General features: G+C 40.4%; 1 protein-coding gene across 16 annotated transcripts in view; it reads left to right on the top strand.

The window, feature by feature from the left end:
* The window catches only part of ARHGAP10 (Rho GTPase activating protein 10), a 301,281-nt gene that overhangs the window by 145,199 nt on the left and 140,959 nt on the right, over positions 1–15,123 (top strand). For all 16 annotated transcript variants that reach the window (XM_072975997.1, XM_072976004.1, XM_072975925.1 and 13 more), the window contains 3 exons: positions 6,894–6,975; positions 8,913–8,958; positions 10,867–10,932. In XM_072975997.1, coding sequence (XP_072832098.1) covers positions 6,894–6,975; positions 8,913–8,958; positions 10,867–10,932 — 194 coding nt within the window. The remainder of the gene's footprint in view (positions 1–6,893; positions 6,976–8,912; positions 8,959–10,866; positions 10,933–15,123) is intronic.

Here is a 15,123-nt window from a genome sequence, read left to right as displayed (position 1 = left end):
AACTACACTTCAATCAAGAAAGTTAAAGAAACGCTGGTTTTGTAGGTTTTCCATCTCATGCTGTTAAGGTGCTCATGCTGTTCATGTTAAGGTTCATGTCATGTTCTCTTACAACTTCTATGTTCTAAGAAGCAGCAGCTGTTCTCTAGTGATTGATGGTTTGAATTCACTTTGGAGAAAATCCAACTTGTGACTGTATCATTGCTTACTTGCTCCATTTGAAACACCTTTTCGGTGGACAGAAGAAATAAATTGTTAGAAAGTCTTCACTATTAGTAAAACCAGGCAACATGCTTAATCATCTCTGGAAAAATACCTGATTTATAGATTGTATTTAAAATTTTTTTCCCAGCAACCCTTATGAGAAGCTGAGTATGAAGGCTACATTTCTATAACTGTGAAAAAGTTCCTTGGCTCTCACACTTTTTCCTTCCAGTAAAACGTAGCACAGGACTTGTAATGTGCTGGGTTTCTTTTCCCCTTTCATTTCAACGTTCCTCTTAGAAAGGCGTTAGAATATTTCCTGATTGTTACCGTCATAAGTTTTGGTAGTTGCTTCTTAGTTTTTTCTCTTAATTTTTCCATTTACAATGATATCTTATTAATTGACATCTCATAAATGTCTTGTGACTGTTTCTCTCCACTCTTTACCTTTTTGTGTATTTTCTTAATTTATGGGCTCATTGATCTATCATGTAGAATATAAGGAAAATGCATGTCTTCCACGTGCATTGATAGAACTATAAAAAAAGTGCAGTTGAAAGAGAATTAGTAGATACAGGGTCAAATGTAGAAAACAGACAATAATAGCTCTGTAAACTGCTTCTCACTCTTGGGCCTGGGGTGGAGCCTGGTGCAGAGGAGTCTTTTTTGGATGAATGAAAGGAAAAGAGATTGAGATGCCAGTTTACGACAAGAGCTTGTTGAATTGGAGTGTTTCTTGCTTCAGATATTAATTCTCAACCTCATGTTCTGCTAATAGTTATTTCGGTTTTAAGTTTAGACAGACCATCCTGGCCAAGTGCTGTCTTTTATCTGACCCACTTTTACTTCATGAGGTTGATACGTCTGCCTTTGTAATCACCAAGAATCTGTTCTGCCTTGCTGTGCGTGGTGAGTTATCCAGGGCTGAGCACAGTGTCTGGCCCTGAGTACGGACCAGATGTTAGTTTGGTGGAAGTGAAGTCTTTGAAGGAAGACAAGGCTCTCTCCAGTGGGACCAGTGCAGAGCATGGCGCAGTGTCTGCTCCAACAACCCCAAAGTAGAACTTTATCAATTCTGGTTCCAGCTCCAGTGGCATCACTAATGTTGTTACTGTAGCTTCTCCATGAAATGAAGAAGAGATCATTGAGATTTCTTCCTTTATGTGAATAATCTGGCACATTGTGGCAAAGTTTTCTGTTCTTCGCCAGCCTCGTATTCACCATGTTGTTCTATATATCTATTAAATTTTACTAATTAATCATCTTCCCTTTGTTTCAAAATCTAGAGAAATTTTTAAAAAATTTATTTATTTGTTTTCAGTGGAGGTGCTGGGGGTTGAATCCAGCGTGCTAATAAGCATGTGCTCTACCACTGAGCTGTTACCCCACCCTGCTAAAGCCTAGAGAAATTTTCCAATTTGTTTGAACAATGAGATGCTATTAATACTGTCATTTAAAATGGGCCCAGTGTTTCCATAAGTCTCAGTTTTGTTAAATGATTTCCTAGCCATTGATTACCAAACAAGGAAAGAAACCTGTGAAATTTAAAATGGTTGAAACATGTTTCAGTGCACTACGTTTTATTTCAAGGTAGGGGCTCAGTAAACAGGATGCCCGTGAGCCGTGTCTGTGATCGACAGGAACACGGCTCTCGGTGATACTGGGGACGGATCCTTTAAGTAACGTGTGGCAAGTGGGCAGTGTTCTGACGAATGTGCCGTGTGGTGAGATAATTCTCGAAAGTGGAATTGTTTTGAGTCAGCGCGTTCTTATTTGTCACAGTGTAAACAGAAACAGAATTCTTTCCTCGTAGGTAATATATTTCAACTTAATCTCGCATCTTTCAGCATTTTGGTTTGTTCCCCCCTGTGTGCCTCAGAGAGCTGGGGCCTCAGGTCTGAGGTATCACGTCTGGAGACAAGGAATAGAATGACACTTTCCTTTTGGTGCCACATTGGATTTCTATCCAGACATAATGTGGCTGTTTCCTCTGAAGCCTGACAATTGCTTTGCTCCTCACTTTAGGATCTGTCATTCTAGCTCATAACTCTTTAAACTCTCCGACTTTCAACACTTCTGTCCTGCATTCCAAGTTATTAGAACCAGTCACTCCTCCTCTTAGCCAACATCTCTGTTTGCTGCTCTATGTGCACCTTGGTTAAGAATATCCCACCATCTACCTGTAGTAAGTATTATTTCCACGTATGAATGGAAACCCTTAGAAGAAAACAAAAAGGGACTAGAAAGCACAAGGAATGTCATCAGGTTCAGCGTCTGGTTGGGAGCATTGTAAGTATATTAAGTCCTTATTCGCTACAGTTGTTTTTGGCCTTCATGGAATCCCTGTCCTGGTTGTTGACACTGTATTGTAATTGATCTGTCATTTACTCTTTATGCCTGGAGTGGCAGCTTTCCTGCTCGTTGTGTCGTCCACAGCATGTACAAGAGCCTCTTGACTACTTCTCAGGTCCATTCATCCTTTTCCCTTCCTTTTGGTTATTCTGCCTCATCCTCTGTCTTCTGACACATCTTTGTGGGCAGCTCCTGCCTATCTTCAGTCTGTTTTCCACCCAGCAGTCAGTGTTGATGTGCACCGTTAATCTGATCACGGCAACCCGTTGCTAAAACCTTTCAGTGACACTGCTGATCAGCGGTCCCTTAGCCTGGCCAGGGAGGCCCTCTGTGGCTGAACCCCAGGCTGCATCACCAGCTGGTTTACAGGACCCGTAAAGAGGCTGATCCCGGCTCCTCCACGTGTGCTTGTCCCCGCTTTGTGCCTTGTCAGTCCCGGGGACGACTCTGGCCCTGTGGCTCCTTGACGGCTCACTCATCCTTAAAGCCTCAGATGAAATGTCCCTTCCCCAGGGAAGTCTCACTTCAGGGTTATGTCAGGCTTTCTTTTCTTGCTCCCTTAGCCCCTTGAAATCCTGAATTGCTTCTAAAGAGACTGGTGGCTGACTTGGCTCACTTGACCACAGTAATTTAGCACATTTGAAATTGAATGCTTCTGGATTTGGGCATCCACCTTCTGATATCATCGTCACTTCCTCTTTCCCTTCTAGGTGGCTGGCTCGGCTCATTTACCCTTCCCTGACTCCCTGCAGCGCTGTGTAGTGGTAATGAATGGACTACTTGTAATTTGTTTACCTTCCGCTTTCTTTGCTAGATAGTCAGCCCTTCGTGGGCTGTATGCTCAGCCCTGTGCCCAGCACATAGTAAGATACTCAATAATTCCTGACCTTCTGGCACATGACCTAAAGCCGAGTAAATAGTCATTCAAAGTTTGTTGAATTGAAAGTTTGTAAACCTTGTGTTTGTATTCCCATGACAGACTTGGCCATTTTTGGCCTTGGGTCCCGTATTCTTTGCTAGTTTGGCCATTCCTGGATTAGAAAATTATCAGCTTTCTCTTAGGTATTTGCTATAGCATCTTATTGCACATTTTATACTTTAGTTCACTTAATTACATATTAAATGTTTCACTACATAGAATTTTTAGAGAGGTCTTTCGATGCTTTTTTATTCTTTACAGGAATGGAGCACTCATTCCGTCCTGAGACCCCCGTGTGTAAATATTGTTTTATCACATAACGGATGTAAAGAAAAACATTCATGCCATCTGAAGTTTTCCCTCACAATGGTAATTAACTCCCCTGAGCACAGTGTGGGTTACTAAGAATAAGGGCCAAAATCTTCACGTCCCAGTCGAGGAACTTCTTAAAACAGCCTGCTTTTCTGGGCAGCTTGCCTTGATTCTTGCTCCAAAAGGATGCTGTGCATAGCAGAGCGAGAGGAGGTGGAACCGTGGTTGTGAGCTCCGTGGTGCCAAGGTGATGGCAGAGCTGGGTTCACGTATGAATGTCTGGGGTAGTCAGGAAACATCCATTTTATTGTTTGCGAGTGGAGTTGGGGCATTACAAATGGTTTCCCCTCGCCGCGCGCCCCTTCCCCCCAAGTTCATGGTCTGGAGAAAATGGTGGTAGCCAAGAGCCTGTCAGTTGCAGCTCTAGGTACTTTGTCATGAACTTGAAGCAGGGAACTTCTGCTTCGGCTTTATAACCATGAGGCAGAGAGAAAGCACAGTGCCCGTGGGAGTGAGTGTTGGGCACGGCGCTTTTGGAGTACTGCATGCTTTACAGCATTTTATAAAAATTGTAGTGATTATTGAATTACTCTTGATTGCTGCCACTTGCCTTATGGTAAAAGATTATCCAGTAGTTGAAAACGAGGTGAAACACTATTACAGGAGTGATAACTTTAAAATGTATATCCAGTATGAAACAGGAATGAGTATTTACTTTCCATTTCAGCCATCTGTTTTCATTTCCAGTTTCTGTGGTTTAGAGTATTCTACCTTTGAACCCCTTGCCAGAAAAGTTCATTTTTAATACTTTTGATCAGATGTGCAAAATGTGTTTAATTTGAGAAACCACCAGTTTAAGAAGGATCATTATTTTAAAATTTTTATTTATTTTTTTGGCCGGGGGATAGTTATGTTTACTTATTTATTTTCAGAGGAGGCACTGGGGATTGAACCCAGGACCCTGTATATGCTAAGCATGCGCTCCACCACTCGATCTATGCCCTTCCCCACATGAGGGATTATTAATGCCTTTTTAACCTAGTCTTCCTTCCCAGTGTTGAGAGTTTTCTGGCAGAATCTCTAAATGTCTAAATAAACTGAACTGAGAAAGATGGACATGTGACCCTGAGGACCAACACAGGGCTCAATGCAAATACGAAGGAAACGCCCCGAGCGGTTAACAGTGCTGCCTTCTTGGAAGTGCAGTTTGGATGGGGTGAAAAATGACTTTCTGGCTTTACTCTGTCCATGCCTGGGTAACAGGTAAACATTGTATCTCTTTGATAAATAAAAAGTTAATCATCTCTACCCACTTCATGCCCGTTAGGATGGCTACTTTAAAAAAAAAAAAAAGAGAGAAAGGAGAAATAACCAGTGTTGGTGAGGATATGGAAAAATTGGAGCCCTACGCACTGTTAGCAGGAGCACACAGCAGGGCAGCTGCTGTGGAGGCAGTGTGGCAGTTTCTCAAAAACTTACCGATAAAATGACCATTTGACCCCCCTCTTGTGAGATAGAACTATTTCTCCATACTCACAGAGTTTGTAAAAACTTGAGTTTGGTAAATTGCTAGGATGTCTCACAGAACTCTGGAAAACAGTTTACTTACTGTTGCTGATTTATTACAAAGGATGCTTTAATGGAAACAAATGAACAGCCAGATGAAGAGATGAAGAGGGCAAAGGATGGAGGAAGGGGCTTGGAGCTTCTGTGTCTTCTCTGAGTGCACTGCCTCCCAGCATCTCCATGTGCTCACCAACCTGCAAGCTCTCTGAACCCCAGGGATATTTATGGAGGCTTCATTGTGTAGGAATGATTGATGAAGTCATTGAGCATTTGGTGTTTGAAGCTAATCTCCAGCCTGCTCCCCTCCTGGGAGGTGAATGGGGTAGGGGAGAGTGTGGAGCTGAAAGTTCTAATCCTTTAATCATGGGGTTGGTTCCCCTGGCAGCCAGCCCCCATCCTGGCTCTCCAGGAACCCCTAGCCCCATTGTCTCATTAGTATATAAATTGATACCATTACAGAGAGTGTAAGGATTTTAGGAGCTGTGTACCAGGAAGTCAGGTCAGAGACCAAACATGTATTTGTTATGTCACATCCAAAAGTTCCACTTCTCGGTATGTGAATGAACAATATTGCCTGCCATATCAGTAAACAAAGGATGCTCTGGCCATCAAGTCATCATCTGCTACCGCCACCCCCGATGGTGAGCAGAGGGAACTCAGGATGAGGAAGGCACAGGATACTGGCCCTGGATAGCCAAGGTGCATATGAAAGGAGTGATTTCAGTGAGCTCAGACTTCTGTAATCTTTTGATGTTCTGACTACCTGGTCTTTATTGCAAAAACTCAGATATATCCTGGCTCCTCCCTTGCCTCTTTGGAGCAGTCCCACAGCACTATCTGAGAGGCTGCCTCCCAGGCTCAAGTACTCACAAAGGCCGCTGAATAAAACATAACTCTCAACTTTGAGGTTGTACATATTTTTTTCAGTCAACAGGTATATGCCTGAAAGAATTGTAAGCAAGGTCTTGCGGAGGTATTCATACACCTATGTTAGTAGCAACATTGTTTATGGTAATCAAAAGGTAGAAATCACCCAAGTGTCCACTGATGGATGAATGGATAAACAAAATGTGGTGTATACATACAATGAAAACTATTCAGCCTTAAAAAGGAAAGGAATTCTGACACACGCTGTAACGGATGAAAGTGGAGGGGATTATACCAAGTGAAGTAAACCAGTCTCAGAAGGACAAGTGCTGTAAGAGGAGTTAGCTAGGGTAATCAAATTCCTAGAGACAGAAAGTAAGAGGTGGTTGCCGGGCTGGGAGGAGGGGAAACAGTTGTTGTTCATTGGATATGAGAGTTTCAGTTTTACAAGAGGAAGCGTTCTGGAGATTGGTTGCCCAATGGAATGACAGTATTCGATACTGCTGAACTGTGTAGTTCAAAATGGTGACAATGGTAAACTTTGTCCTGTGTATTTTATCACAATTAAAAATTTAAAGCAAGCAACTTAATTACCACCATAAAACATGAGAGAGAAAAGGAGGTTTGTTTCCAGCAACCAAGGGTAACTTGATCTGTTCCTGGTGTCTTTCAGGCCCGGTGTTTCCTTGACCATGCAGGCGTTCTCCGAGGAGGAACGGAAGCAGTGGTTGGAAGCTCTGGGTGGAAAAGAAGCTGTAAGAATAACTGATGGTTGAGTTTTCCTTCAGATCCTTTAGAGTGGACTTGTGTTCATTTTCCTGTTATTTTTGCTTTATAGTAGTTGAAAAAAATTCCCTGCTGAAGCTGGTGTCTGAATTCCTCTTGGAAGCATCCAATATCCTAGTAATTTGGCTTGAGGTCTCAGCGGCACGTGGAAGGCTGCTGTATCGTTAGTTTTTATTTTTGATTTCTCTTGACTTTGCCGCTTTGATTTGCTTTGCTTGAGGAAGTCATCCACATTCTCAATTTCTTCCTTCCTGCCTGACAGTACTTTGGGTGATGAAGGCAGTAAATGCTTGCAGTTCGCTTTGATTCTCAGAGGAGGTGGAGCCATACCTGTGCGGCTGTGCTGGCGGTGGTACACGTGACCGCTGTGCTAATGTTGCCTGATTGAACAATTTATGGTTTAGCCTCAGGGCTCGCAGTCTGCAGTATTATGTAGCCTTGGTGAATGGGCCTCTGTCTTCTGACTGGTTTGAGGAATAAATTAAAGGCGATGATGGAGACCCAGAGGCAGTCTGTTTGCCACTTTATTCAAGTACTGCTTTCGTTTCAGTGGACCGGTGGCATCTGGGAGTTGAGAATTTGGCAGATCACATATTGAATGGGGAGCTTAGTGAGGATAATTATAGAAAACACCGTTTTAACCAATTTAAATAAACTCTGCTAAAAGTATTATGACTCTAAGTAAACAGCCAGTGCAGGTACCAGGTGGGCTCATCCGGAAAGCATTTGCCATTTTATGCCGGATTTAAAGAGAGGGAAAGAGTCTGGTTTGCGAAATAGAAGAGGGGTCATATATAGTTTAAAAAAAAAAAAGGAGGTGGGGTGGTGTCAGAACTGAGCTTAAGAAATGGGCAAAAGATAATGTTATCTGGTGGTAACGGGGAGGACACTGAGAATAGAGGGAATAGGGCACGGGGGCTGGGCAGCAGCCTTGGTGTGGTGTTTGACAAACGGAAGCCCAAGTTACATTCTCCTATATAGGATCTGTTTTTAAAATATGCATCATCCTTGGAGGAAGAAAGCAGTGATCAGATTTGTGTATCGCTTTATTATACTCGATCTACGTTTAGTCTCTGTGGTTTTAGTTCTGTCTCTTTCTTCTTAATTTGTCCTTGAAATTTTTAGCTGGCAGTCAAGAGGATTTACAGCATTGATGGTTGCTGAGATCCAGAACAGGTTATCCTAATCCTCTCCAGCAAAGGCAATGCACTGATCAGGACTTACCCCCTAGAGATACAAGAAGGGCTTTGGAAAGTTGAGTTTGCATATCTGCAGAGCAAAATGACCACGTGACTAAGTCATGTAGCCATAAGTCTGTTGCCAAAGGCAATGTAACCTTGAAGACATACAAACCTCTCCTTTAGAGTAAAAAGCCAAGTAATTAATTTGCAATATACAAACACAAGTCTGCACAAAGAAAATATTCAGCTATGTGTTTATGTGGGGACTTTTAAGGTACCATGTATTTTTTCCAGTTGATTATGTAGCTTGCAAATAATGGGGCAGTGCTAGAATTCTAAGAGGCAGCCCGGAATCACCTCGGGGTTTCAGATGTGGTCATTCAGATTATGTGCAGGAGTCACGTCTTTCTTAAGGAAATACTAGATTTTAGAAATAGTGGCGAAAAACTGGGCTTCACCGTATTGGTTAGAACGCAATCTCTGAGCATTTCAAATTTACCTTTCAGTCCTAACCCCCTTTCATCTTATTTTGGCTACTTTGGCATGCCTCCATGAGAGACAAAGTAGACTCAGAGTGCTCCTTTTTGTTACCTGTCTTTGCATTTGAGCACATGAAAGGGCTTAACCAGTATCAGTGTATTTTTTGTACAGTCCTAGGTATGTCTACTAGAACCATTTTTATTGATTTGTTAAAAATGCTGTTTCCCTTTTTTCTCTTTTACTAGGTGTTCTATAGTTTTAATAGAGCCATCATCCCAAGACCAGAAGGAAGTAAGTGCTAGTTTATTAAAATTGTTGTCTCCCTTTCCCACGAACTACTGTTTTTATTTCTGATGTCAGCCTGTCGCTCTGCACCATATGTTAGTTCTCTAAGTAGTAGATGTGTTCTGTCTTATCCACTGAGAACTTCCTCTAGTTTCCCTCAGCTGCTGGGACCTTCATTGATCTGTCCAGCTCTGAGACTTCCCCCTGCCCCCATAGTCTTTCTCTACAAAAACCAAAATACGTTTTCTATAGTTCACTTTGATGTTATTCTTACAGCCATAAATGAACACATACGAGTTTCAGGAATGCAACTTTCAACTTCCTAAGGTTTGAACTCCTGTGGGTAGGAAATGTTAATCAGGTTGCCTGTTCCCAACCCCCCTTACCTCCGCCCTGATGTCCTTTATCCTTAACGTCTTTGGAGTATAGTCTGCACCAATAGTACCACATTGCACCGTAGAAAATAACACGCAACAGCAGCCAGGCGCCTTCAGATATTCTGGGACAGTGCTCTTCACCTGGCGTTGACGTGAAGTACTACCTAGCTTTGCACTTTGACTGATTTTTACTGAGATGAAATGAAAATGTGATCAAATTTGCTGCATTCTTTACAAATCTACTTTTAATGGCTTTGGAGGAATTAAGCTCTGTTTGTCAGATGCCCACAGTTTGGAAACATGGTTACATAACATGATTTCAAAATGATCACGATGTGTGTGTCACTTGAGCCAACCCTGGAATGGAGGATGTCTCCTCTAGCCCGGCCCTGGAAACTGACCAGATGCCACGGGAAGTTGTCCGTCTACAGAAGCACCTGCCTGACCTTTCCCCTCTTGTCTTTCTCTTCTTCCTTTTTCCTTTTCTTTTGCTTTCTTCTTTTCTTCTTCTTTCTTCCCTTTTTTTCTGGTTTTTATAGAGATGTGAAGTCATGCCATATTTTAGAAAAGTGGTTTTGTGAAGCAGAAAGAAACGCTTGCATTTTATAAAATGTTGTGAATAGTGGACCCTTAAAAAGTAAACTGCAGCCCAGTTTTTTTCATTAATATACTCTTCAAGCTCAGCTTTAAGTCTGTAAAGTTTATGTTCATGAATTGTTCATGCTCTCCCCTCTGAGAACCAAGAGTTACAATTACTGCTCCTTAAATACAGAATGAAGCATTCACCTTCCCTGGTTTCAGTTTTGCAAGAAGAGTTGCCTTGTATTAGGATACTCAAATAGTTGGTCAGATTTGACTAATTATGGTCAAATGTTTATGTTAGAAAAAATATATAAAATTATATTTTCAAAATAATCTTTTTTTGCTACATGAATCTGTAATAAATTCATTAGGAATAATAAAATACTATTTTAAACACTTAGAGCATGGTATAAAATATGAAAAAAATTTCAAGCTCGTGGCCCAAATATTATTTTTTAAGAGTTTCTTAACTTTTTTTTTCTTTAGGTTTTTTTCTCTAGGTTTAAAAAAAAAAGTTCGTTATTTCTTTAGCTGTTAATTAATTTAAGAACTTTCACTCATATATATAATTAAGAAAAAACTTAGCTGTTGTTGGAATTTGGGCAAAATGTTAACTATTTTTAGATAGCTTCCCCTAAAGACTTGTATCACTTTCTTTCCATTATTTAAAATATCATATTTATTAACTTAAAAGTTATGTTAAATTGTTAATTTATTTATAAATACTGGTAATAGATGTCCAGATATTCCAGTAGATGTGCCTCTTAATATAGGAAATTCTCATTTATGTTATTTAAACAGGGAATATCTGGCCTTTAGCTTTCTCTCTTCTTTTTTTTTTTAAAGAGTGAAATAAAAATTAGATTGGACTTAAGTAATATTGTCCTATTTTTATAACGGAGAGAATTATGGGTAATTAGTTATGCCTTTAATATTTTATAACTATTTCTTTCAGGTGCACAGTTGGATAAAATGGGATTCACAATTCTTAGAAAATGCATCAGTGCAGTTGAAGCACGAGGTAACATGATTGAATCATTTTATTCATGACAGGCGATAGGTATGTAAAATCTAAGGGTCATTTAGAATGCTTATTGCATGGTCAAGTTTGTAGAATAAAATACGTTAATGCAAAATGCACATTCTAGAGATTCAGTTGTTCATTTACTCTGACAGGATGGGATTTTCCTTTTTATTTGCATGTTTCTCCCTTGCACTGAAATGTGAAGTCAGTGCTCAGATGAGAATCATGAGAAGAATCAGCAGTGTTGGACGACCAATCTTAATCACTTCTTGTTCACACGCTAGTAAGATATTTCCATCTTCCATTGTCCTGTTTAAAAATCAGTGTCATTGAGATGTAATTTACATATGGTGAAGTTTGCTGATTTTAACTGTACAGATTGATGAGTTTTGACAAGTGGTGTAGTTGTGACTGCCACCACAGCCATCAGAGATTTCTGTCACCTGCTTTCCCTCCCCCAATTCCTTTGTGCCCCTTTGCAGTCAGTCTCCTTTCCCAACTTCGTCCTTGGCAACTCTTGAGCTGCTTTTCATCACATTAGCTCTGTCTTCCCTGCCCCACCCCCAGCATTTTAAATGAAGGGAATTATGCAGAATTAGACTTTTGAGTGTGGCCTCTTTATAATGCTTTTTTTTTGGGTATTTATTTTTATTGAAGTATAGTCAGTTTACAATGTTGTGTCAGTTTCTGGTGTACAGCACAATGCTTCAGTCATATAGGAACATACACATACTTGTTTTCATCTTCTTTTCACCATAAGTTACTATAAGATATTGAATATAGTTCCCTGTGCTATACAGTATAAACTTGTTGTTTATCTGTTTTGTATATAGTAGTTAGTATCTGCAAATCTCAAACTCCCAGTTTATCCCTTCCCCCCCTTCCCTGAGCATAAGGCTTTTGAAACTCATCTTGTCGCATGTATCCTTAGCTCTTTTTTTTTTTTTTTTTTTGCTAGGTGGTGTTTCATTATATGGATATACTGCACTTTGTTTATTCATCTGCCTGTTGATAATATTTGGGTTGTTTCCATTTTAATTGAAGGAAAGATAGTCTCTCCCTGTTGTTCTCCTGACCGAAAGCTCTTTTCTTTAGTATCCCCAAGGAAAACCAGGCCCCTGGTGCTTTTATAGCCATGCCAGCAGACTGCGGAGAAACTAAATATTGAACATTACAAAACAGGCTCTTTCTGGAGGTTGGAGTTCTCTTTGTTTACAGCCTAGTGAAGTATGGATAAATTGAATTTTTAATTCACTCTCATCTATTGTATCTCCCAGGCCTACTCTGGATGACTTAGCAGGGTGAAGCATTGCACTCATGTTTTCTGTCAAAACAGGGTCTTTGTTATAAAGCCAGGACTGCCACCTGTGAAATTAGAGGGATGGATAACAGATGAATATGAGCTGTTTTATGATTTGGGGATTTGCCCATCGTTAATAAAAACCCAAGCCACAGAAAGCTTTTCTCCCGTTCTCTCTTACAGTGGTAATTCAGATGGTGACGGATTTTCAGTCATTTCAACTACACTGAGGTTGAGCTGACAAATTTCGTCTTTTTCCTAGTGCTTCAAAAATGTCCAGAGTTGAGGAAAAAAGTACTGTGGTTTTTGTATCCCTCACTTCATCATTCATGTTTCTCTTTTCCCCAAGCTTCTTAATAACCTTAATTGTATCGCTTGCATGCTTGTTATTTTGGTAAATAAAATCCTTTCCCCAAAGGGTATAATTTATACGTACTTCTGCCTGAGCAGATAAGAATCTATCTAGAATGCTTTTTGATCGGTACGTGTAGTTTTACGGAGTGTTGTGTACATTGAATGGAATATGTGTAGTAGGATCTGCATATATTGAAAGTATTTTCACTGTAAATAAATAAATTGTTGGAGGTTTTTAACGGAAGACCGAGTCTACACATTTTAAGTTGGATTTTCCCATTTGAAAATTTTACAAAAAGGTTTATGTTTGTTCCTTTCAAATCTTTTGTTCCTGAAGGTCTTCCATTACTAAAGCCTTTTGTCTTTAATGGAGTAGGAGACTAAAAATAGAGTTAAAAGAATCCACTGTCAGGTCATGTTAGTCAATATCATGGGGAACTTTGTAGACTCTCTGAGGCTTTTATCCTAAATTTGGAGGTTCCCTCAGGGAATATTGCTCTGAATGATTTCCCCCAAATCAGCTATCACTGCTGCTGATCTTTTTTTTTTAAATGCTACAGACGTTGTTGGCTCACGTAGTTTTTTCATCAGTCAGGATAAAAGCTAGTTTATGTTCATATTACGGGAAATCTGAAATTCTCTGTAGCTTAAAACAACAAGACTTACTTCTCACTGAGGTGTTGCTGGGGGCTTTGCCCATCGCTGGATACCTGGGCTCCCGGGTTCTTGCCTGCCTTGCCGGAGGGCAGCAGCTCTCGGGGGCTTTGGACCTGCCAGTGGGTGCTCTGGCCTTGAAGTGAGTTTCATTTGCTCACAGCTAATGGGTCAGAAAGAGCCACATAGCCCCACTCAGCCCCAAAGAGTCTACATAGCACAACCCTACCGGGAGCCTGGAGAGCACGCAGAGGGCCAGAACTAATGCTATTGGTGAATAGCATCAGTGACTGCTGCCTGTGACTCCTGGGTCTACATGCCTCGTGTCCAGAGGCATCTGATGAGATCTGATTGAAGAGTTATTTTCTAATCACTTTTTTCCCAGCATTCTAACCATGACTCTCACTGTCTGTAAACTACCATTTCACATGTTTTCATTAAAAGTTAGTGCAACTTTTACCTAGCCATGTTTTTTTAAAAAATGACATTTGATATTTTTATCAGCTTTATTTGTGACATCACTTTAGTATTTGCCAAGCATCAGACAAGTGTCTAACATTTACTTTTTTTATTTTTAATTTTTTTTGTTGAAGTATAGTCAGTTTACAATGTTGTGTCAATTTCTGGTGTACAGCACAATGTTTCAGTCATACATGAACATACATATATTCATTTTTTAATTTTTTATTTTGTCTACCGTTTACTATAGTCCTCAGGACCCTAAGAAAAGGTAACATTTTTAGTATATGCAGATAACATGTATAATATATGACGCATATATAATACATAACATAATGATGTATATATATAACAGTCCCCTGCATGGGACTGTTAGCAGTTTATGTACTTTTGGCATCAGAACAAACCCATGTCACTGCAGTATTAGCATTGATTACAGATCATACTCTTCCTGTCCTTAGAGTTGTTTGTTCATGAAGTTACAGCACACACGAGAGTCTGATCAACTGATCTTTCATCCGTTTACCAAGGATTTGTTAATGATGTGTACCAGCTCTTAACAGATGCAGGCCATCTGACCACCACTAGGAAAGTAGTTCTGATGTTCCCAGGCAGAAGGACTTCTGAAAGTAGTGGCTCTCAGACAGGGCTGTGCAGTGAAATCCCCTGGGATCGATCGTTAAGCAGGGCTGATGCCTAACTCCCACCCCCAGCCAGTCGGATGTCATTGCTGGTGGGCGTGAGCTAGGAAGCCGGATTTTCAGTGCTCCCCAGGTGATCATGTAGTAAAGTTTAGGCACTGCCGTCCTCATGGAAGAGTTTCTAGTGGATTGGAGCGATGGGACACATGATTGTTATCTTTATGTTTATAGTGTCCGGCTACGTGGGGGAACTTTTAACTTCTTTTTAAAAGTAGCCCAGCCTAAACCCAAACAAAACAAAACTTCTGAAGAAAATAGCACGGTGTTCTTTTCCTTCCCTCAGTAACAGGTGGCTTAGCATTGTTAAACCCTAGTTCTGATCTGAAGCCAGTCAACCAGTGTTTACTGAGTAATCACAGAGTGCCGGTGACCTTGCTCTGGGCCTTTGGGATACACATGAAAGTCTGGTTACCTATTATGCTTGATCCATTCATGGTAGACAAAATACAGATACTGTAAGTGAGTGGAGTATACCAGGTACTGAAAAGTGCTACAGGTTTGCATGGATCGAGAGAATTGTTTTTTTCTTTCCCTCAAAGTTTAGTAGCATAATAAGATATTTAGACAAATAATGCTTATTTTTTTAACATATATAGTATGCCTTAACAGTGAGATTTTAATTCTCTTGAGGCCAGAGATTATTCTAGTTTTTTTCTTTTTTTTTTTGGTGAGAACCAGCTGAGTGATGCTATAACTTTTTTTTTAAATTGAAGTATAGTC

Source organism: Vicugna pacos, chromosome 2 (assembly GCF_048564905.1).
Source record: "Vicugna pacos chromosome 2, VicPac4, whole genome shotgun sequence".
Lineage (NCBI taxonomy): Eukaryota > Metazoa > Chordata > Mammalia > Artiodactyla > Camelidae > Vicugna > Vicugna pacos.
The sequence above is the reverse complement of the archived record's forward strand: the minus strand, read 5'-3'. Positions and strand labels throughout refer to the sequence as shown.